Raw genomic sequence first — 23,491 nt, 5'->3', positions numbered from 1 at the left:
CATATGAACTGTTGTGGTTACTGGCTTCCTCTTGCCTACCCATGATGGCCCCTGGGTTAGTCTGTGGAACGGGGGGGCTGGTTGGAGAACTCTTGCAATAACAAGTTGAAAAAACATTCAACGCAATAAATGTCGACGTGTCTGTAACAATGTCCGTTCTTACCCGCCACTTTGGCAGCTGCCACACTCCATATAGGGGCCTTTTACTGGGCTGCCCCAAAACACAAGCACGCAGGCCGGTGCTGTTGAAAGCCCGCTTATTCTACGGTTCGCAGATAATGATACATGGGGCTGGGGCCCCCATGTATCCGTGCAGGAGGATTCTTCCTGAGTGTGTGGGGTAATGGCTGAATTAACGTGTGGCGCATTGATTGCTTAATGTGCAACAGGTGTGCCACCTCACCCAGCCCCAGAATCACAGCAGCCCGACCTGGGCCAGGTGTGGCTGATTAAACCAGCCACCGTCCACACACACTCCACGATGTCACTTTAGCATTGCAGTAGAGGACAGAGCTTGCTATATACTGAAGCATTTCAGGTTATTCTAGTTGTTTGACATTGTAACCTGTTTATTTAAGGGGAAATGCCCTACATACTTTAAGATGTTGACATTTATGGTAGAATAGTATATGTTACTAATTACAGTAGGCTCAGTGAGAAAGTAAGTAAATGAGTAAGCAAAGGTAAGTAGAAATAAGTTACAGGAATAATTGAGTAACTGAGCCCTGGCTACGTTCCCCGACTCCATAAGCCAAAACACCAAAAGGTGACCTCATCGCCAGAGCAAGGATCCATGTTTTGACACTCGGCTTAGCTGGTTAGCGTTTAAGCAAACCAAACCATTCTCACATGTACAACTACAGACTGAGTGTACGAAGCATAATGCTGTCATGTGACCAGATTACTCTGCAAACAACCCCCCCCCCCGGCTTCCTGTCTGTGATCTTGTCTCAGTCCCGGGAATACAGGGTCAGCCAGTTCACTACCTGCCCTGCAACGTGAGGGGAGGGAGGGAGAGAGAGAGAGAGAGAGAGAGAGAGAGAGAGAGAGAGAGAGAGAGAGAGAGAGAGAGAGAGAGAGAGAGAGAGAGAGAGAGAGAGAGAGAGAGAGAGAGAGAGAGAGAGAGAGAGAGAGAGAGAGAGAGAGAGAGAGAGAGAGAGAGAGAGAGAGAGAGAGAGTGTAATAGAAGTGTAATCGCCTCAAACACACTAGCTCTCGGTAACTCGGTAACTAAGATATGTGACATGATATGCTGTCTTCTTTTTCTCTACTTCTTCATACATTTGCTGTGCAAATGTATGAATTCAAGTGTGACGCATTTGAGTTAATTTTGTGCATTTGTTTTCCTTCTTTCCCATTCCTTGTTTTCTTTCTGTCTTCCTCTCCTTCAGAAACGTGTGTGTGTGTGTGTGTGTGTGTGTGTGTGTGTGTGTGTGCCATTCACCTCGTTGACATAGCAACACAGTTTAGAATCCGGAGGTTGATTCCGTTCCGTCCGCCTCAGCGCTCCGCTTGGGGGTCTCGGCCACCTGACCCCCCCCCTCCCGGGGGAGCCACCAGGCCTCCCAGGTGTGTCTGAGCCGATCCCAGGCTGGCTCGCAGTCGCCTGGCTTGGCCTTCTCCGGTTACGGGGCGGACGGGGCTGGCGCGCGTCTCGGGGTGGAGGGGGAGAAGGACGCAGACAGGAAGTTCCTGTTGACATGCATGAACTGGCCTTTCAATTATGCAGGGGGAGCTCAGGGAACGACAGCTGCCCCTCTCACAGGACAATTACCTCAGCAATTACTGTCCTGCTTAGGCAGGACTCTGGAGGAGTCGTGCGTGCGCGCGCGTGTGTGTGTGTGTGTGTGTGTGTGTGTGTCTGTGTCTGTGTCTGTGTGTGTGTGTGAGGGGGTTGTGTTGGGTATGTGAGTGTGTGTGGTGTGTGTGTGTGGGTTTGTTAGTGTCTGTGTGTGTGTGTGTGTCTGTGTGTGTCTGTGTGTGTGAAGGAAGTGTTCTATGCACGCATAGAGAGAGGGAGAGGGAGAGAGAGAGAGAGAGAGAGAGAGAGAGAATTATGATCCTTTATGTGCATCGTAGGACGCTTTATGTCCACCTTATGTCTATCCAGCAGTGAGTCACAAATCAAGATGCTGTAATCAAATTAATCAGTGACTCATACACTTCATGTCACTGTGTTTATTATTAGAGGACGCTTTTGTGCCTAAATATGTGGTGCATCGAGTATACATGCACGCACGCACGCACACACACACACACGCTCACGCACGCACGCACGCACACATGCACGGGCACACACACACATACACACACTCACCTTTCCTTTGACAAATTCCCCACATCAAACAGCCCGCATCACAACAGGACCATTGTAATTGGGCCTTGTTATCTGACTAGACTAAACAAGCGAGATTACCCAACAAAAAACCCAGTTCAGCCATGAAAGCCCTTCTCTCCAGAGTCTCCGTGCGGGTCTCCTAAAAAGCAACACGCTGTCGTTTGAAGTAGTCCCCCCGTAGCTTTCCAACTATTAACCCCGGTCCCATCTGCTTAGACGCAGCCAGCGCGCTAACAGGGACGCTGCCACATGGCACAAGCTAGCATACTAGTTACTTTGATACCCAAGGTTTTCATTCACTCTCTTTTATTAGCGTAGCGCTACCCTGCCTGGCACCTCGGCTAATTAAGACAACACATAGAGAAAGAAGCCGTTGGTTTTTATTTTCTCCAGGGGGTCACTGAGGATTCAACTGCACTCGCTAGCCACCGCGCGAGATCATTAGCCTGTTATGCCAGCCGGCAATAAACTCACTCCTAACCCCGTCCCCTTTTGTGTTTTTATGAGTGTCAAACAGAAACAGCTTGCCCAATACTATACCACTCCTTCCTGTTTGTTGCTTTTACTGACTTCCTCTCCGAGGGGCCATAAAAAACAGGTTTTATGGCAACGAATTCTTCTGGTTTTGTTCTGGTTTATTAGCTTTAGGTCAGGTCAGGGTCAGCACCGCTTTAAAGAACTATCGTGTTGAGAACTGTGGTCACTATTTTAATCCTGAAATAGTTTGCATCTCTAAAAATACTTTTTTGGAGTTCTGTGCATTTGTCTGGGCTGTGACCCACCTTTAACTCGATCGCGACCCACTTTAGGTCCTGGGTGGTCTATAGTTTGTGACTCCCAGCCCAAAACAAGTTTTTTTTGTGTCCACCACAGTTTAGCTGTGGGTATCCTACAGCACGATGCCTTAACCACCTCACCACCCACCTGACATGTGGATCTGAACTCACCAAATGCTACATGGCTGGGTACTAGTAACCCTTGGGGGGGGGGGGGGGGGGATATGGAAGGATACTGTGGTCTGGAAAAGGTTACATCGCAGCCGGACGGCACAGGAAATGGTGGCGCACCATGTGATGCATGAATGGTGTCATAAGCGAACCTCGAGCTCCACGTGGACGTGTGAGAAGGCACACTTGGGTGAAAGATAAGGCCTGGCCGAATTATGTACACACACACACACACACGCGCACGCACGCACGAACACACGCGCGCACACACACGCACACACACACACACGCACACACATACACACACACACACACACACACACATACACTTACACATACACACAGACACAACACACACACACACACACACACACACACACACACAAAATGCCCTGGACGTGAACTCTGAGAGATCTATGTGATGAGACAGCTGGCAGACCACTCAAACACCCATCAGCACCCAAGCTCCAACCATTCTCTCTCTCTCTCTCTCTCTCTCTCTCTCTCTCTCTCTCTCTCCCTCCCATTTGGGTTTTGTGACCACCCTCAAGTCATCAGGCGACAAAGCCAGCGCTGTTTGCCTGTGGCCTGGCCCCAGAGTGACCCCGACAGGAAGTGACCGACTGTTGTTAATGTTCTGAAAGACTTTGAATTCCTCTGTCATTCGCTCACCTGGCCCAGGTGCTTTGTGCACCGCCATAAGCGACGGTAACTCGATACGTTCCCACCAGACGACGTAAAGTCCCTTCCTTGAATAGATATTCAAGCTTTGGCTCAGGAACCGAACTGAAAAACAACAGCAGTTGGATGTTCAGGTGGAATCCGATATACCTTTTGTTCCCCAGTTGGCCAATTAGCAAGGCCGAAACGAAAGCAAATGCTGTGTTCCGGAACCCATGTGAAAGCGTGTTTACGAGATTAGCCGACCTGCCCGGAGTTGAATCCGGTCTGGTCACTTTCGGATGTTTATATATCCATAAATCACTTGAACATATGGCCTAACTCTTTAGAGGTGTAGCTTACGGTAGACGTCATTGACGAAATAAGAGTATTTTAAGAGCCACCCGCTATGCAACAGCCGTTTATGATCATGTTCGATGAACTCCTGAGCTCAATCCATTCAGCGATAGAGGGAAGAAATAGACATTTACTTAAAGGTCAAATATGGAAATAAAAAAAATATATATATGATAACAAACACGATAACAACATGGTTAACAAACAGTACCCAAGTCTGTGCACTACAGAAATATATATAGACCAAAACATGTTCATAAAAGTTTTTAGATAAAACCTACCCCTGCTATGAGTAGCAGACTAATGCCCCCCCACCCCCCACCCACCACTCCCCTCATGTCTCTCCTGAATCCAGGAATGCTTTCACACCGGACTGAAGGCTAACAGGCTAGCGTTAGCCTCGCCACCTGGTGTGGCCCTCCTCATTAGCGCCTCCGTGAAGACCCCCCCCTCCTCACGCCAGACCACCACCAACCACCCCCCCCCTGCACTCTCACACCCTCACACAAGTTAAGAACATCGCACCATCTCTGGGCGCTGCCGCAGTCTGTCACCGACTGCGTCTTCACGTTGGTTCTGTCTTTGAGACTGGAGGCCACTCGTGTTTTTGTTAAGAAAATGCCATCCAAATTAAATTGCAGGTGTTATTAGTTCAAACAGTTTCCTTGCTACTCTCGCATAAACAATGTACGCATCGTTTTTCCTATTTGATGGTATTACTGGATTGGTCCAATCAAACTGTGCCAGCTACATGCCTTTCAACAACAGATTGATGCACACACAAACACTCACACACACACACACACACACACGCACACGCACACACGCACACGCACACACGCACACGCGCACACACACACACACACACACACACACACACACACAGGCAGGAACACACACACGCTCTCACACAGGCAATAACAAATACACAGAGAGGCACCCACATGGGCCCATACAAACACACATATCAAACCATTTAAATGTGTCCCCCCTCACAAAACCACTTTAATCACATTCATATCAACAGCAACACAATTTCATGCACCCACACACAGTATACACAAGGCATACACACACACACAGATTCACACATGCACACACACATACACACATGCACACATGCACAAACCTACAGGCGTCACTCAAATAAAACAACAGACTGGCACACACATCCATTTAAATGTATCCCCCCCCCCACACATAAGACCTTTCTTAGTGCCCCTTCCCTTCCCTCTGTGCTAATCAAGGGGCTTATGGACTGGCACAGGGTGACCCAGAGGGAACTCAACACACACACACACACACACACACACACACACACACACACACACACAGTTTTCAGAGCACAGCCTGGGTATACCCTCGTTTTTGAAGGTCCTCTAGTTCTGGGCTACGCCAAAAACCTCCACTTCCACATTGAACAACAAATATGTTCCCATCTTGGAACCGAAAGACCAAACAAAACAGCGTCCTTCGCTACGGCCATGAGAGACGCGCCGACTTTGCTTTGAAGTTGGTTTCCGCCATCAGTACCGGGCTCACATTGAACGCTAATGCTATCATGCTAATGCTAACCAGCGTGCTAATCAAGTAGGGTGTGGGTGGCTGAGCAGCTCTCTCTCCGCGCCCTCCTGCGGTGTTGTGTGTCGTTGAGGCCGGATGGAGGCCAATAGGCCGGAGGCCGAGCGTCGACACAGAGACAAGATCCGTTTCAGGCCAGTTTCCTCTTCTCCTCTTTCACACAGAGTGACAGGCTGACGCAGGGAGGTTCCCCGAAGGGCCCCGATGTCCGGGGCCTACGCGTCAAAACACGGCTCGGTTACCGCCGCCAGTAGCAGTCCCCACCTCCGATTCCAGACCAGCGGACCAGTGGAGGATGGTGCTGTCAGAGAACTTCCTGAGGGCACACAAACGATGAAGGATGGTTTCATGACCAGTGTGTTTAGCGGGGAGATCTTGAGATGCTAGATGTGATGTGTGAACATTAAAGATGTGTGAATAATAAGCTTGCTTGTTGATGATGATGACAATGTTTCCCCATGTGGTGAAGTCTTCCATCCAGAATTGTCTTTGAAATTAGAAAGTCATTGTGCAAAAAACTGTATTTTGTTTGTATAAACCTCCCAGCAGGTCACCCAGGTCCACTTGAAACACGTTATCACTGAAAAACAGCAGTAACATTCTTACTAATTATCCTGATTTCAAACTGTTTTTTTTAGTACTAAGCCAATATAAATTGAGGAAGCCATTTTAAAGAATGTTGCAGATTGAAACAATGGTTTTTGACCGAACAAACAAAAAAAGGCTTTGTGTGTAGACTTTCAAATTGGGAAGAGATACTGCTGATTTTCTGAATGCAATGTTCATGTTACACCACATGTTTACGATGCCTAACTTTGTATATCTAACTCTATGTTTCCTCTTGGCAGGGTACACCACTTTGGGTCCATGTTTCCGACCGCAATGAACATCAGCTTCAGCCAGACAAACACTAAACACGCCCAAACAGTCAGAAGGCATTTGAGGGCTGATAGCAACGTCTTCGATCGAGATCAGGGTGTTCCAAAATGGACACCGCCCGGCAGAGTGTCAGGGTCATCGGGTTGCTTCGCCCAGAGAGTGAAAACATCATACATTACTAGTACTAAAATATTTAGACCCTTCCTCAAGCTCAGTGGAGCTTCCATCCTTCAGCAGGTGTCTGGTAGCGGTTGGGTAATGCAGACTACCTGCCAGCTTCAACCCAATGGGCCGACGGAAAAGCCCCGTGGCAAACTCTGATATCGACTCACCAATTTTTCAGTCGCACCACACAGGATTTAATCAGTTTAAAGCGATCACAGCAGCCCTGGAAGCTGGAAGTTCACCTGCGATGGTGACATTTACATCCTAGCCTCCATCCATCCAACTTCACCCTCCATGGCCTAAAAGGGAGGTTTTTAAAACACCGGTGAATAAACAGCCTATTACCTAACAGAATTAACATACATTGTGCTGCCCCCACAGCCTTCTGCAGGGGCGTCTAGAACTGCACTACCTTGATCAAGATGAAGCTCACAGGGTGCACTCCGCTTGTAACAATAGGCTGTCCTCGTTGCACGCCCACACCGTCTGTTTTCCTCTTATCGCCGATCCGTGGGTTGTGAGCGAGCCAGCCCCTTCAGACAGGCTGGTAATACTTCCCATTTGGTTCAATGTTTCGCATTGGCTTCCTAAAGCCCAGATTCCTTGCTTATCCGTTTACTTCTTCATTTAGCAGAGTGTAACCCGGCGAGGGTGAATGAGTGGCCACAGCGGAGGATTGGTGTATTCACTTTAAATTTATACCTGTCATGGATTCGTTTATCGTGTACATTTATCCTGGTGAACTTCCCTTCACCCTGGTCCATTTGGTTTGAGTACTGGCTGTACTGCGAAACAGACCAGGGAAATGGGGTTCAGGGGGCTGTGTTGCCTATGACAAAAAGTATTTTGTCATTCGCATACTTTTTACACTTTTTATACATTAGAAAAAAGTTTGATGGAACAATAGACATTGGAGGACTTTTATTTTTGGAGCACATTGTTGACCACTCCACTTTGACACTCACCTACTCCAAAAAGACCGATGGAAATACACTCGCACTGTGTCTAGAAACGGACTCTGTGTCAGAATATTCAGTCCTCGCCTCTCTCTCTTTTTCTTTACAGCTTTTACATGATAACGACTATTTATACTCTTCTTCAGCTGGCTGTGTGGGCTGCATGGAGACAGCCGATGATGATTCACACTCACACACAGACACACACACAGACGCACACACACACACACACACACAGACGCGCACACACACACACACACACAAACACACACACACACACAGATTCACACGTACACAAGCACACATGCCCATACATTGAAACACACATATGGTGCTCACACCTACACACCTGCACACACAAACACACACACATTTATATATATACACATACACCAACAAATATACACAAACAAGGTTTGGCTCAGCACTCTGTCAACCAACGTCTCTATATGCTAAGGTATGTTTCAGCTGGATGGCCGGATGGTCAGATGGATAGATGGAAGGATAGACCAATACATGTACGTCTATTTAATGTGGCAGCCTTGTCCTATAAATAACTCGGTCAATCACCCTTTTTCTCTTTCTCCCTCCCACACTAGCTTTATCTCGGTCTCTGTCACACTCTCTCTCTGTATCTGTCTATCTCACACTCTCTCTCCGTATCTTCCCTAGTATATCAACACTAAAGCCACTTGTTGAGTTCGGAGCACTCTGGGTGAGTCACAGTGAACTAAAAATAACATTACTTTTGCAACTGCAAAAAAAGAACACTGTTACCAACAATTTAGTTACATTACAGTTGACAGAGAAGCTGCCTCTGCCCAAAATACCACGCAACATTCAGTATTTTATTCCATACCATTTCAATCCATTAAATTCCATTCCATTTCAATCTATTGACCAATTACTACTCCTACTGGCCAATATCAAAGAGCTGAGCCCGCAGTATATTCCTATGTGAATGTGAACCTGTAATTATGCTATCTGTAATCATTAAACACGTATCAAGAATAGGCTCAGTGAATGCCTCATAATGCACCACACTAAGCACGTGAATCACCAGTGATGAACCGGATGGGTAGGGGTCTTCAAATGTCTCCCTTTTGCTCTAGGGATCCACGGGAGCGTACCTATGTTCCCTGGGTTCTATGTTCCCCAGGTCCTATGTTCCCCGCTTTGTATGTGACCGGGGAAACAAAGGACCCTGTGAGCAAATCTTTTTTTCGTAGGATTCGCCTCTGATTCGCCTGTGATTGGTTAGAATGGCTCTCCTCCTATTGGTTATGGTCAGGGTTAGGTTTAGGGTTAACCCTCACCCTAACCGTAACCCTAACCCTAACCATAACCCTAAACCTGACCCTAACCCTTTGCACCCGGGGAACATAGGACCTGGGGAACATAGGGATCCACCCCAGATCCACTGACTTCGAAATTCTTGGTTATGCTTTGTAAGCTATTGGTAAAATGTGTGCCAATTCCATACCTGAATTGTATTTCATTGTGTAGTTTTAGACACTCATACTCTCGTTAAAAATGACTTAACGAAAGTAGGCAGAGAAGAAGAACTGGTGATGGGGTTAGCAAGGCAAGCTAGGCTAATAGCTACAGAGAAGATGATGTGAAAAGCTAACATAGTGGATAAAGAGTGACTAAATACTACTCAATTAATTTACAATGACAACACTGTCGCTCTGTGGTTATAATACTTGGTTATTGTTGATGATGTTCCATCATGTTGCTATATAAACATACCAAGCAGGCTAACATTCTACCTAGCTGGTGCTAAGCTTACTCATTGACAGAAATAACAATCAATGGGCCTTTCCACGTTACCTTTCTGACACATTAACAACCAGACGTTGTGAAAAAATTCTCAGACATCCTATTTTCCGTCTGGTACATTTTGTGCTAAACTTTGACATTTCTTCCGTAGTTCCGTTACAATTCATTTGCCAAAATGTCGGCGGCCCGGCTGTGTTGACATCACACTGTCCGTCTCCATGCAGAAAGTGTGGGGGCTGATGTGATCCTTGTGATAACCTGCAACCCTCCTCCCCCTCACAAACACACACAAACACACTCACACACACACACACACACAAACATGCACACATACACACAAACACACACCAACACACACACACACAAACACACACACACATACAAATGCACAGACAAACTAAAACACAAAACTTTCATGGACACCCTCTGCCTCCAACACAAACACATATACTGTAAACTATATATATACAGGACCTTCACATATTCGAGACAAACACATAGATACACTTGTCCATCACAAGCATACCCCCACAGACACACACACAACCACTCACAGGGAAAACATGCACACAGAAACGACACAGACACGCACACACACACACACACACACCGACAAAGAGTAACACATACAGACACAAACCAATCAAAAGTAAAGAGTTACAAAACAAAGATGTGCTTTCTGCACACCCACACACACAGTCTATCTGTCTCCCTCACCATCCCCCCCCCCCCCCCCCCCCCCCTCTCTCTCTCTCTCTCTCTCTCTCTCTGTTTCCCACTCCTCTCCACACATTCCTTTGGTGCATTCCTTAGGTCGTAGGTGTCAGATATCAGAGGTCAGCAAGACACAAGTGATGGTTTTACCAATGGGGGAAAACAAAAACATTTAAATAAAAGGCACACACACACACACACACACACACACACACACACACACACACACACACACACACACACACACACATTCCCTCCCTGGCCTAGGATGCATTTGAGGGGGGGGGCATGTGTCAAAGGTCGGGGGTCAGGGTGAGTGGGTGTAGGATGGCTGGAGGTTGTCTTTTCTTGTGGCCGTGATGAAATGAATGAATTAATGAATGAATGCATGGGATAAAATTCTCTGTTGTCGTGTGAATTACATATGTAACATTTTCACATGTTAATTAATGTTCACTTGCTATGTTTGACTATTTATTGAGTTTTTCAATGTCATCGAGAGACTTTGCCTGACAAATAGATTTTGAGTTATGGAAAGAGAAAGAAAGATTATGATAAACATTCCATGAGATCAGTCCAATGTTATGTCTTATACGTAACTTAGTTGTGTTTTTGTTTGCTATTCAGTATAAACTGTGAGTTGCAGTTGTGATTCATAAAAACAGCTGAATTACAAGTTTTTTTCCGTTTACGGTACAAAAAGACCACCTAGTCTTGGAAAACATGTTGACATGCACTGGTGAGTCACGCATTAAGTTAAGCTACGTGCAAATTTGGGAGAAGAATTATGTACATCTGCGTGTATGTGTGTGTGTGTGTGTGTGTGTGTGTGTGTGTGTGTGTGGGCATGTTTGTGTGTGGGCATGTTTGTGTGTGTGTGTGTGTAAATGAGTGTGCCAGTTTCATCAGGAAGTGCTTATTGTAGATCCATCTGTCACTTCCGATGAGAACTGGACACAGCATGTTCCCGAGACAGGGATATAATCCAGTGAGGAGAGAGAGAGCCAGAGAGAGGATAATAGAAGGAGAGAGACACAGAGAAAACGATACAGAGATTGAGAGGCAGGTGTGTGTGTTTGTGTGTGTGTGAATCTGCGTGTGTGTGTTTGAGTTTGGGGGGGGGAGGTAAGGCCCACACACAGCCCAGACTCAAACCAACGGCCAACTGCCTTTTTCCGACCGCTCCGTTGCCTCTCGTCTGACCCGTTCGGAAGAAAAGTTGCATTGAAACACACCGCGAAGACTACTGCCAACTACACAGTAGTGTGTACGTTCTGCGCTTGCACGAGATGCAATAAGCCTCCTTAACACCGGGTGGCGCTAGTCCGCCCCTCCTCACACACTGCGCTGATTCGCCGGTTGTATGCTAGCAGCCCACAAACCAATCAGATCCTCCGATCCTCAGACGCCAACGCTCGTAGACTTTGCATGTTGAATCGGACCAGACACCGTCCGCACGGTTTCCAAAAAGCTTCCAACACAAGCCGAACACACCGAACAGATTTGCTCCCGAACTCGTCCGAGTCTCCCCAAACGTTTCAGATGGCCAACGGTTGGGGCGAGTGTGTAGCGGCCTTTAGGGGCGTGTCCTCACTCAGTCAGCCCGTGGTGGGGGGGTCAGCATGCTGGCCAAGGTTAGCCCTGCAACCTGTTGCCCTGTTTCTGTTCGCTCTCTCTCTGGCCCACATAGACTACACATACACACAGTTATGCGCACACACGCGCGCACGCAGACACACACACATTATTCAAATTCACAACCACCCTGGCTGCCCTCACGCACACCCACAGATGTCGTGGGTCACTTAAAATGACTTTCTGCTGTGTAGTCAAGTTGTCCTCTCGCTCCCAATGACGCACACACACACACACACACACTCTCTGGAACAAACACACATACAGACACACACTCTGGAACAAACACACATGCAGGACACACACTGAAACACACACACAGACACACACTCTGGAACAAACACACATGCAGGACACACACTGAAACACACACACAGACTCACTATCTGCCACAAACACACACACAGACACACACTGCAGCAAACACACACACAGGCACAAACATTGAAGACACAAAGTCACACACATCTCTCTGCAACACACACACACACACACACACACACATCTCAGCCAGATCCATGTATGCCCGCGTCCCCGGTCATATTAGAGGGGGGCCCTTGGGTGACGAGAGATTTGACAGCCGCCGCCAGCGACGTGTCTAAGAGGGTCTAAAAGCGGCCCCGGTGGCTTCCTGTTGTCCCTTCATAATCCTGGGCCCCAGAGCCGGTGAAACGCCAGCTGATGCAGACAGGAAGAGGGGGCCCCTGCCTTGCCAGACATGCCAGGCATTACACACACACGCTCGCACACACACACACACACACACACACACACACACACACACACACACATTCACGAGCATGCACACAAATGCACCAGTGTGCACACGCACAAATGCCAACGCTGCCATCAGCATCCCAGCTGTCAATCACCTGACCTTGGTGACATCATGCGGGCCAGGGTTCTAATTGTAACCCAAGGGTCCGACGGATTGGGTTGGCTGCCTCTATAAGAGACCATGGCAGTTAGGCACATACAAGGGAGACTGTTCTGAAATCAAACAAACCCACAAGGCTTTTTATTGCCAGCATCCACATCCTCCCTGGTCCCTACACCTGGTCCTTAAAGCTAGGGTTGGTAATTTTGGAGAAAACAGCCGTTGAGATCCCGTTGTGTTCTCTCTGGTCCCTCCCTGCCACGCCCTACCTGCTGTAGCTCCTCTCTCCGAACGTCAGTTATGCGCGTTCATGTGAATTCAGTTACATTGATAGGAAGACGAAACACCATGTCAGATTCCGAGGTAATTCTCAATTCTCGGGTAAAACACACAAGGAAACCGTCACTTTAAAGCGATCGCGAAACTTAGCAAGGCTGCTGCTAGCTTGCAACAACGTTAAAACAATACATGGAATGTCATATGCTACACTTTCCTCGCAGTGCTTATCTTGGCAGTTGTGTCAAAGTAGCTTTTACACAAAAGTGACTCGGACATTATCCACAGTTGCGTTGAGGCCTAGGTGACGTGTGAGCACAATCTCTGTGTTATTCCGACAGGTTAGTGTGACCAAGGGCGTAGGAACCGGGGGGGACGGAGGGGACGTGTCCCCTCCAATATCGGAGACAGGCGCATTTGTCCCACCTAAAAATTATACCGGATCTGTCAGGTTTCCGATATGTGTCTCCCCCCCCCCAATGTTAAACTCATTCCTACGCCCCTGAGTGTGACCATAACTAACACATAAAACGGACCGGAAAAGAACCATGGGCCGATGCAAGACATCCTACGGAACCGTATTGAAACGGTTACATTACGGAACCGTAATGTAACAGTTATCGTGGCTCTGCCTAGTAAAAAACCATACCAGCCGACACTTCACATATTCTTCACAATATACCATGGAGAGATATCACTATTCCTTACCTGTCTATGAGAAATGTAGCCATCTCAGCGTCCGATTTTGTGTCTCTCTGCCTCCCTTTTAGTAGCTGTCCTTTCAACAAGTGTCTTTCCTCTTTTTTCCGCTGTCTTAGCGGTGTTAGTTGTTGGTATCCAGGGAATGGGAAATTTAGGTGCCTTTGATGAAGACATTGCCGTTGATGAAGACATTCATTTGTTGTCCGCCGTAGTAGTGCAAAACTGTCAGACTGCTAGGCTCGTGAACGCTCACGCAGGGACGCACCAACGTCGTTGCCAAGGTGAAGGGACAGTCCCACAGCCAATAAGAACGGAGAATCACAGCCTCGCTCTGATTGGTCAAAGTGTACATGAGCGGTGGCAATTTTTGGGGGCGGCACACAGAGGCAGGGGAGAGCAAAGTAATGGGCAGATATTCTCAGAGCACTTCACCTACATATAGCTGACTGGCTATTATGACAGTTTTGCCAAATATTACAGTAAAAGAATTACCCACCCTAGCTTTAAAGCAAGAGTAGGCCTTTTTAGTTGAGAATATTTTTTGGTCATATTTGTCGAAATACTCTAGAGTAGACAACCCGACAACAATCAATCAATCAAAAGCCCTGAAAATGCTAACTACCTACCTGCGCGCAATTTGCCTGCGCCCTAATCATGCATGACTCTGGATTGTGTAGCCAAATTGCCTTCCCTAGCTTTAATGAAATTTGTCACGTTTGTTGAAATGATCTTGCCATCCCTACAGCAATTAATAAATCAAATGCTCTGATCAAAAGAAAGGAAACAATCTGGTATCTGTGGCGGTCGCAGACCTGTACTAAGCCCATCCGGTCATTTAATTTGGCCTTAATTAAATGATTGGATGTGCCTGGTACAGGCCTGAGACTGCCACAGTTACCTGTTTGTCTTACTACTGACCCGGCCGCCTGGGTGCCCTTTGCCTGTGCGCTAATTGCCCATGACTCTGGATGGTGTATACAAATTGCCTACCTTGGCTTTAACGACATGCACCTGTGTTCACTCGCTGTGGATGCAAGAATGTGCTCAAAGATATACATTCGAGACTGAGTAGCAAACAAAGTTTGTATGCATCAAGTTGCATGTGTTTTAAGGCTACCAACGTATGGTAGGCTTGTGAGATGTGTTAGTCTGTAGCAATAACCAGTTTATTTTCACTGCGTTAACATTGAAGCTACTTTTCACATGCTGAGGAAAGACTTTTATGGACAGGCTTGCGTAAGAATAATCAATCCATCAGCACAGTTGCTTATTTTCAGATTAAAGACAACTCTGACTTGTCACAGTTACCGTGACAGGGTTAAGTTGCAAACCTAGATGCAAAGTACATCTTGTCCATTTCCACAGGAACGAGGAACAAACATGTACAGTGTGTACTAACTACAGCATGCTGCCTTCAGCTTGACCTTAAGAGAGAATAACTACACCTAGATAATTAGAGCGATGGAAACTGTCACCTGTTTATCCAAAATGAATGCAATAATGACGTGCGTATGCGTATGCGGGTACATGCTTATGTGTTTGTGTTCGTACATGCTAGTGAGAGTGTTTGTGTGTGTGTGTGTGTGTATGTGTGTGCGTGTTCCCATGCATTTGTGTGTGCTTGCATGCCTTTGTGACAACGTCAGCCAAAAAAGGGAGGGTGTTCTTTTTTGCAAAGAGACGTCTTGCGTGAGAACACAATTGCTCCGGCCTCGCCCTCTCTAATCACCTCACCGCACATCCAAGTTATAAACGCACACACACACACAAGATGACTTGCTAGGTGTCAGGTGTTGATGCAGCCTTCAGGCAGAGATTGCGATCTGTTGTTTTAGTTTTTACGATGCAGGGTTTGAACTCGCCTGCGGGGAGTGTAGTGTGACATCCAAAACAATAACAACGTCTCGAGGGCAGCACCTGGAAAAACAAGCTGGACTTAAATCATCTCCAGCATGTGGAACCGTCCAAGGTGCACCTGTTGGGTTAAATTTCGCTCTGGTTTAAGTCAGTGTGTTCGACCTGAGCGGGGGGAAACGAACACGGTGTACCGAGGGAAACTTGTGTTACACAACCACTGTGCAGCTCGCCACTTCTGCCCGGGCGCAGGAACAGGGCGAGCGGGAGAGGGGCTGTCTAGTGTTGTGTTTGTGGTGGGAACGCTGAGAGCATAATTTACACCCGGCCGATGATTATGACTCCAGTGGAGTCGTGACTGCAGCCTCGCAGGAGATGCTTATGTAAAGACGTGCGCACCTAGTGCGAGAGATTCACATGTACGCATGTCCCGTAGCGTAGCCAAGAAAGAAGTGAAGCAAGGCGAACAGAGTATGTAGACAAAATAGCAATTTATTAATAACTTATCTTTCTTTACATTCATCAGAGAGGGGATAGAGGTCAGCGTATTGGCTTCCTTTTTTGTCTGAACACATTCACCCCATGCCGAAGGAGAGCAGAAACAAAGCCCTCCACGTCTTTTTGTCTCAACCCACAGAAGAAGAAAACAAAACAAAAATAAACAACCACCTTTCATTAATTTCCCTGAAGAGGCGAGGCTACCACAAGACCTCCAACCTTTTTAAAAATCAACATCTCCTCAAACCATTGCCAAAGAAAGGTGAACCCTGCCCCAAACCCCCCCCCCCCCCCTTACAGACCAGGCAAGGGTCACAAGACCGGACGCAGGCAGGGTGCATGGACGTCGCAGTGCCACGCTCGCACCTTTCTGTGAACAAAAGTAAGGCGTACAACCACCGTGGCGTTGAATTGTGTGGAAGGATGCAAAAAACAAAACAAGGCCCAGTGGCATAATTCACACGCAAAGCTATGATCAAATATATTACACATATTATATACTCTTCTGCGCAATCCTTGGAGAGCCTACTTGATTTCTTCGTGTTTTTGGCATAATTAACTTGAAACGCACGGATCTCCTCTCTTTACATAAGGATAGAAAAAGGAAACAAAGATTGTCCAGTACCCACTTTTTGCAAAGGGTATGTAGAATTGGTATATATATATATATAATGTATAAAAGACCACGCAAGTGTAAAACGAGAGTCCAGTACGCTTGTGCCAACTATATCCGGGATGCAGTCACCCCACACAGAAAAGTCTTCACAGAAGACATGAGCAAAGAGAAAACAGAAAAGAGTCCAGAGATGAAAGAGTGCTTAACCCACAAAGTAAAAAGAAGATTGCCCACCTCCAAAAAAAATAACTCAACAATGAAAAAAGTCGCTTATTTATAAGATTGAACAATCACGTCTCTTTGGCATGCCAGTCCGGCAACTGTGAAGTTTCACTGACTAACGGCCATCAAATTGTTCCGTGTTCTCTTTTGCCACAAAAGCTTTGTTATTCGCATTTTAAATAACCATAAAAACAGCCAGGTGGCGGTTGATTGCGAATTGCAAGTAAAAGTCTCCTTCCTCCTCTTCCACATCCAAAAGGGTCACTTTGTGTTCTGTGGTTCTCGGTCTCTCCAGGCCAGCCTGACTGAATCAGCAGCATCGCCTGGCTCCCTCTCCGCAGACCCACAAATCCTGCGGAGGTTCTTAAGTCAACCAGCCGACTCCCCCCCCCCCCCGTTAGGGGGGCTGCCGCACCAACAACCACACCGGGAGCCGAGCTCCGCCCCTCGCCGTCGAGGGCGGGGCTTCAAAACAGTCTCGCCGCAGGTAGGACGCCTCCTCCTACAGCTCGATGAGGAGCTCGTGAGGCCGAAGCTCAGTAAGGGTTCAGGTAACCACGGGTGGGGGGTGGGAGAGAAAAAGGACTCAGGGTTGGTTGGTGGCCACCGCCCCCACCCCCCCCTCACGTGGACTGCAGGGGGTCCAGCTGGAAGACGTTGTGGTTGGTGGGTGTGGTGAAGTACAGCGGGGCCGGGTGGGGCGCGGGGGCCACACGGTTGTCACAGGGGCTCTTGAGGCCCAGCGTGCGCTCAAAGTCCAGCAGCTGGCCCATGAAGTTGAAGTTGGGCGAGATGTTGGACTTCTTCATCTTGACGATGTCGTACGCGTCGTTCATGGACAGCGTGAGCTTCTGCATGAGGTAGGCCACCGTCACCGTCACCGAGCGGCTGATGCCCGCCAGGCAGTGCACCAGGACGCCGCACTTCTGGCCCCGTGCCTCGTCTGCGTGGAGAGAAGAGAAAGGGGGGGGGGGGGGAAGAGCGGTTAGAGACCCTTCTCTTTTAAGAACAGAACCGATGGGGACAGAACAAGTGGGAGCGTCTCAAGGAGACTCCGGCCGCTTGTTGCTGTGGATACGACATCCTAGCCTTTTCAACGAAGACCCCTGCGGTGTTTTAGGGTGAGGGTCTCGGGGTGCTCCCGCCTATGTCGCAGTGGACCCTTGAGAAATGATATCTCCCCCAAGCAAGTCGTCCCAACAGACCCTGAGACAGAGGTCTCTCTCTCTCTCTCTCTCTCTCTCTCTCTCTCTCTCTCTCTCTCTCTCTCTCTCTCTCTCTCTCTCTCTCTCTCTCTCTCTCTCTCTCTCTCTCTCTCTCTCTCTCTCTCTCTCTCACTCTCTCTCTCTCTCTCTCTCTCTCTCTCTCTCTCTCTCTCTCTCTCTCTCTCTCTCCTTGTTTCCCTGGCCGGGCCGAGAAAAGCCCACTGGGAAATGGACTAATACGCTCTATTAAGGGATCCTTCCGTCCGCTGGGGGGGTGAGAGAGGGCAACTCCCACAATGGTGCCATTTGGGCGTGTAAATGCAGGAGTCAGGGCAAACAGGATGTCAACAAGGCCCCTGTAAATGTTCCCCTTTGTACTGGGGAGGGGTGAGAGGGGTGGGGGTGGAGAGGCCCCGGCTATGTCCTAGATTACTTTCAATGCCACTTCCTTCCTGTAGCTCTCGAATTACCATCCACCCCCGCCAACCCTCCCCCCTCCCCCCTCCCCCCTCCCCTCCCCCAGCAGTCCTGCCAGCAGCCCCACGCCGGCCTTCTCATGTTTCAGAGTGGCCCCTTTGTGCTGCAATTACACAAGCCCCGGGACATCCGAGGGGCCTGTCTCCCATTGAAGTCCAATCATTTGTACTTGGCAGGCGTGCACACACACACACACACACACACACACACACACGCACACGCGCGCTCTATGGCAGCAAGGGCAGAGAGTTGTATTCCTTTAAACAACCAATGCCCTTAATCTGTGATGTCGTGTGTCTGTTCATCAGGCCCGCGTGATTGGCTGGTGATAAGTAAATAAAAAAAAAAAAAACAGCAACAACCGCAGCGTTGGGGGGGGAGGGTGCTAATCTGAAGTTGCCAACAGGAACTTCCTGGCAGAGATAAGCCCTATCACATTGTGTGAGCCCTGCTGAGTGTTAGTTTGTTCTTTGAGAAGATCGGGGTTGTCATTCAAAGTCTTGTTTATATCTTATGCATAAATTCGTCAATGTTGTCTTATTACAATACAGTGACAATGCAGCTACATCATAACCAGGTGACCCACCAGAGCTTGGCTAAACAATGCAAATGGGAAAGATTTTGTACTGTTTTTGGGTTGTTTAAATGAGGTTCTGAAAGTCGTTCTTACCGATGAAGCCGATGGCCTCGGGGAAGAACTGCGACAGGTTCTGGCTCCAGTGGTCCGAGATGGGGATCTGCTTGTACTTAAACTCCCCGGCGTTCTCGAAGAGGTTGGGCAGGTTGGGCGTCACGTTCAGGATGTACTTGATGCCGTACTGCTCCAGGATGTCCAGGTTGGTCGAGTCCTTGGCGCAGCCCAGGTAGAGGTGGGGCAGGATCTCCACGGGGAACGACGGCTGCGGGTTGGAGAGCGGGCTGCCATCCGAGTCGGTGGCGCTGCTCGGGTCAATGTCGGACTCGATATCGGAAGAGTCGGAGCTGATGCGCAGCCCGCCGAGGCCCAGGACGTGGGCCGGGGGGGAGCCGCCGTTGGACGACCCGTCCAGATTGGTCTCGCACATGGAGGGGAATTCCGCCTGGAATTTACTGAAGCCCCCTGGAGAAGGAAGGAGAAAAATTAATCAAACACACGCTTTTGTTTCTGAGACGTGTAAATGTAGGCCGAGGCCGCACCAGTATCACCACAACAAGTTATATAATGGTGATACCCTGGTGGCGTTCCATGAACGAGCAGATTGGTGTAAACACGAATGTAATTCACGACTCACCCTCGAGGTAATAAGCCTTGTACCCCTCGTCCTTCATCCTCCTCAGCAGCAAGCCCAGAACGGACCCGCCGTCCACGTTCTCGTTCCAGTCGCGGCTGTACTCGTCGTACAGCACGATGGTGTCCGTCTTGCACCTCCGCGCGAACCTCTCGCGGTCCTCGCCGTTGGACAGCAGCGACTTCATGGGCAGGTTGCCCTTCTTCAGCCTCCGCAGCATGAGGCTGGGGATGGACACGTTGATCGCCGCCTCGACGTGCGACGACTCGAACAACTCCTGCGCGCGGCAGTCCATGACCAGCAGGCAGTCGCGGCGGGCCTCGAGCTGCTCGCGGAGCCAGCCCACGGTCTTGCTGACGGCCATCACCGTCTCGATCTGCACGGGCTTGAGCTTGTCGAGCATTTATGTAAAGGAACAGGGGTGAACAGGGTGCTGCAGAAGACGCGTCGCGTCGCGGTGCGGGTCCGAGAGAGAGACGACGCTAGACGCCGATTGCAGCAGCAACAGCAGCGCTGTTTGCACGCAAGAACCACATCAATGTTGTGGGTTCGGTTGTAGGACGAGACGCACGGAGGTTTTCCTTGTGTGTTGTGTTGTCAGTCGCCTATAGGATCTTCAGATCTTCCGAGAAAACGCGATCCGTTGGCAATTTCTTGTGACGACCGATAAACTGGCGCTCATTCATGCAGCTGCGCAAAGACTGTCCGCGTATTTATCAATGACTCACAGCGGCGTTCAGCTCCTTGTTATATAACTCGCAGCAGATCAGGAGTTGAAAACAAAAACACGCAATGCTCTTCCTGTTACAAAAATTCCCAAAAAGGAGATTTGGTTCGCGGTCGTCTGGAGCTAAACACCGGAGGATCGGGAGCATATATCCTTTGGGTTGTTTCTGGAGACTGCGGGGTTCGGTTCCTCCTCGCCGTGAGAACAGAAGTCAGACTGGCTGATGCGATCGCTGCGGCGCCACTCTAGTGAATGGCTGGAGACGGGAGGCGTTTCAATGGATACATGATGTCCCGCCAGCCAATCAGAGGAGGCCTGGGTGCTCGTCACCTTGGAAACGGGGCCGGATGGATTGGACTCTGTTGATGAATTGTTAATAAGTTTGTCATTCACAAAAAAAAAAAAAAAACGCCAAGGAATTTCCGCTCCGGATCAAGTGAGTGCCAACGAACAGAAGTGAGCTACGGGGGGAAGGAAGTCGGGCAGCGTTGCTTCAGATTCGCAGAGGAGGGAGAGAGAGACGGCGCGAGAAGGGAAACCTTCTTTGCCCTCAGATTTCTTAATGGCGCGGCTTCGTTAGTGCGCTTGTGAGGCAGCGGAACCACGGCGGGCTGTTCTGAGCACAGCGTTTCACCTGCCAGTCACACATTCAGACGTCAGGAAAAGAAAACGCAATGCGTGGATGTTCAAATTATTAATTTGAGAATAATGAAAAAGGGAAAATACATTATTAGGAAGATACTGCCACCGTACGATTGGATTGTCTAGACGTTTGGACTATATAATTGGGGGCATGTGTCCTTTGCAACAAGAAATAAATGATGAATGGATAAATGAACGGAGACGTTTTAGGTGTGTGTGTGTGTGTGTGTGTGTGTGTGTGTGTGAGAGAGAGAGAGAGAGAGAGAGAGAGAGAGAGAGAGAGAGAGAGAGAGAGAGTGTGTGTTTGTGCGTGTGCGCGTGTGTGTCGCAGTACTGGCGCTATTTCTGTCTCCGTGGAGCCTTCCCTGGGTTCAAGGGCATTGCATTCAAACTCAAAAAGCTTTATTTGGCATGTGAAATAAACGTTTACATTGACATAACAGGTGAAAAAATAGGCCAAAATGAAATATTCATTCAGTTAATATAAAAAATATATTAAATACTAAATATATAAAAGTGCAATATGGAATCCCAAAAAATAATAAAAGTCAAGTATAAAATAACTCCAATAAACAGTTAAAGTATAGACTTTTATATGCATAGTTAGAGGATATGTTCAATCGTTTAATTATTGTGAACAAAAATACTCACTCACTCTCGCTGTCTCTCTTCCATATAATCAAACGGATTTAACGGCATGATGGGAACCCGACATTTACGTTTCTGCCAACATACGTAAAATGGGAGATAAGATATCGGCAACACACAGACACACACAAACAAACAAACACAAAGATCCCATCGTGTGCGTACGTGTGGTGTGTGTGTGTGTGTGTGTGTGTGTGTGTGTGTGTGTGTGTGTGTGTGTGTGTGTGTGTGTGTGAGTGCGTGTGTGCGCGCGCGCGTGTGTGTGCGTGTGTTTTTTTGGAGGGTGGAGGGGGGGGGGGGCTGTTAAGTGTTAATTCCATTACAATCAGCCCGGATTCTCGACATTAACACTTATGTGAGAATCTTTTCAGCGCTAAAGCAGAACTAAAGGTGTGTCATCAGAGGAGCGCTGATAAATAACCCCCGGGGGCGTTAACGGGGATGGTGATGATGATGATGATGGCCTTAAACTGTTTGATTCACTTAGGTCACATAATTATTATTAGATTCAGACTGCGATGACAGCTCGACCTTGCAGTCTCGCACAGAAACACACGAAGAATCAAATGTGGCAGGCAGCCCTATTGTTTCATGATCTGGGCGAAAACAGAAGAATATCATCATATGTAGGGTAAAACGGCAAAATGTAGTTCTTTTGCCCAGTATCTAAGACGATATTGCATAAAATATCTAGACGGAGAAACACGCCCGCCCGGTAAACGGGAAGTAGAATGAAAAAGACGCGTCCTGTAATGTTGCAATAGATCGCCTTTTTTGCTGCTATAAAAAACAACTGGTTTGCTCGCATGTCAACAAGATGTCTATAGCGGCTAAATACTCGCGCGGTTTCGACCGACTCTTATCAGCCTTGAGTTTCATCAACCTCACCTCTCGGATAGCCGTTGCATATCAACACAAGTACAAGACGATTATGTTTCAGTGGTGTTCACTGGTGTGAGAGCGGAACAGACCTTTAACAGCCCCTCGATTCTCTCTGGTCTCACACGTCGTTTACATGCTCATTGATATCCGTGTCGTTATTACAAAGTCAGTATAAGACACTCAAGAGATCTTATATAGCACATTTATTGATTTGATTGCATACAAGTTCGTATATAATTTTGTTATATCTGGAAGTATGCTACACTATTTTCTTCTCCACAATGTAGGTGTGTGTGTGTGTGTGTGTGTGTGTGTGGTTGTGTCTGTCTGAGCCTGCATGTGTGAGTGTGTGTGTGCGTTTGTGTGTCTGTCTGAGCCTGCATGTGTGAGTGTGTGTGTGCGTTTGTGTGTCTGTCTGAGCCTGCATGTGTGTGTCTGTGTGTGTGGTTCTGTCTGTGGGATCCAACACGTGTCAGTGTGTGTGTGTGCGCGCGTGTGTGTGTGTGTGTGTGTGTGTGTGTGTGTGTTGGGGGCGTGTTCTGCAGGGCGCAGCGTGCCTGTGTGGCTGCCCAGTTAGCATATG

The 23,491-nt window shown here is 48.2% G+C and overlaps 1 protein-coding gene across 1 annotated transcript; it reads right to left on the bottom strand.

The window, feature by feature from the left end:
- Window positions 1–16,197: 16,197 nt before the first annotated feature.
- On the bottom strand, window positions 16,198–20,974 carry dusp6 (dual specificity phosphatase 6). The gene is made up of 3 exons (XM_079759165.1): window positions 20,013–20,974; window positions 19,412–19,840; window positions 16,198–18,002 (listed from the first exon to the last, which is right to left on the bottom strand). Exons 1-3 carry the CDS (start codon window positions 20,410–20,412, stop codon window positions 17,683–17,685), a joined length of 1,149 nt encoding a protein of 382 aa, XP_079615291.1. The 5' UTR covers window positions 20,413–20,974; the 3' UTR covers window positions 16,198–17,682.
- Between the last annotated feature and the right edge of the window lie 2,517 nt (window positions 20,975–23,491).

The sequence above is a fragment of the Pollachius pollachius genome (genome assembly GCF_949987615.1).
Source record: "Pollachius pollachius genome assembly, contig: scaffold_204, whole genome shotgun sequence".
NCBI classification, from domain to species: domain Eukaryota; kingdom Metazoa; phylum Chordata; class Actinopteri; order Gadiformes; family Gadidae; genus Pollachius; species Pollachius pollachius.
Note: the sequence above shows the minus strand (reverse complement) of the source record. Positions and strands in the feature narration are given on the sequence as shown.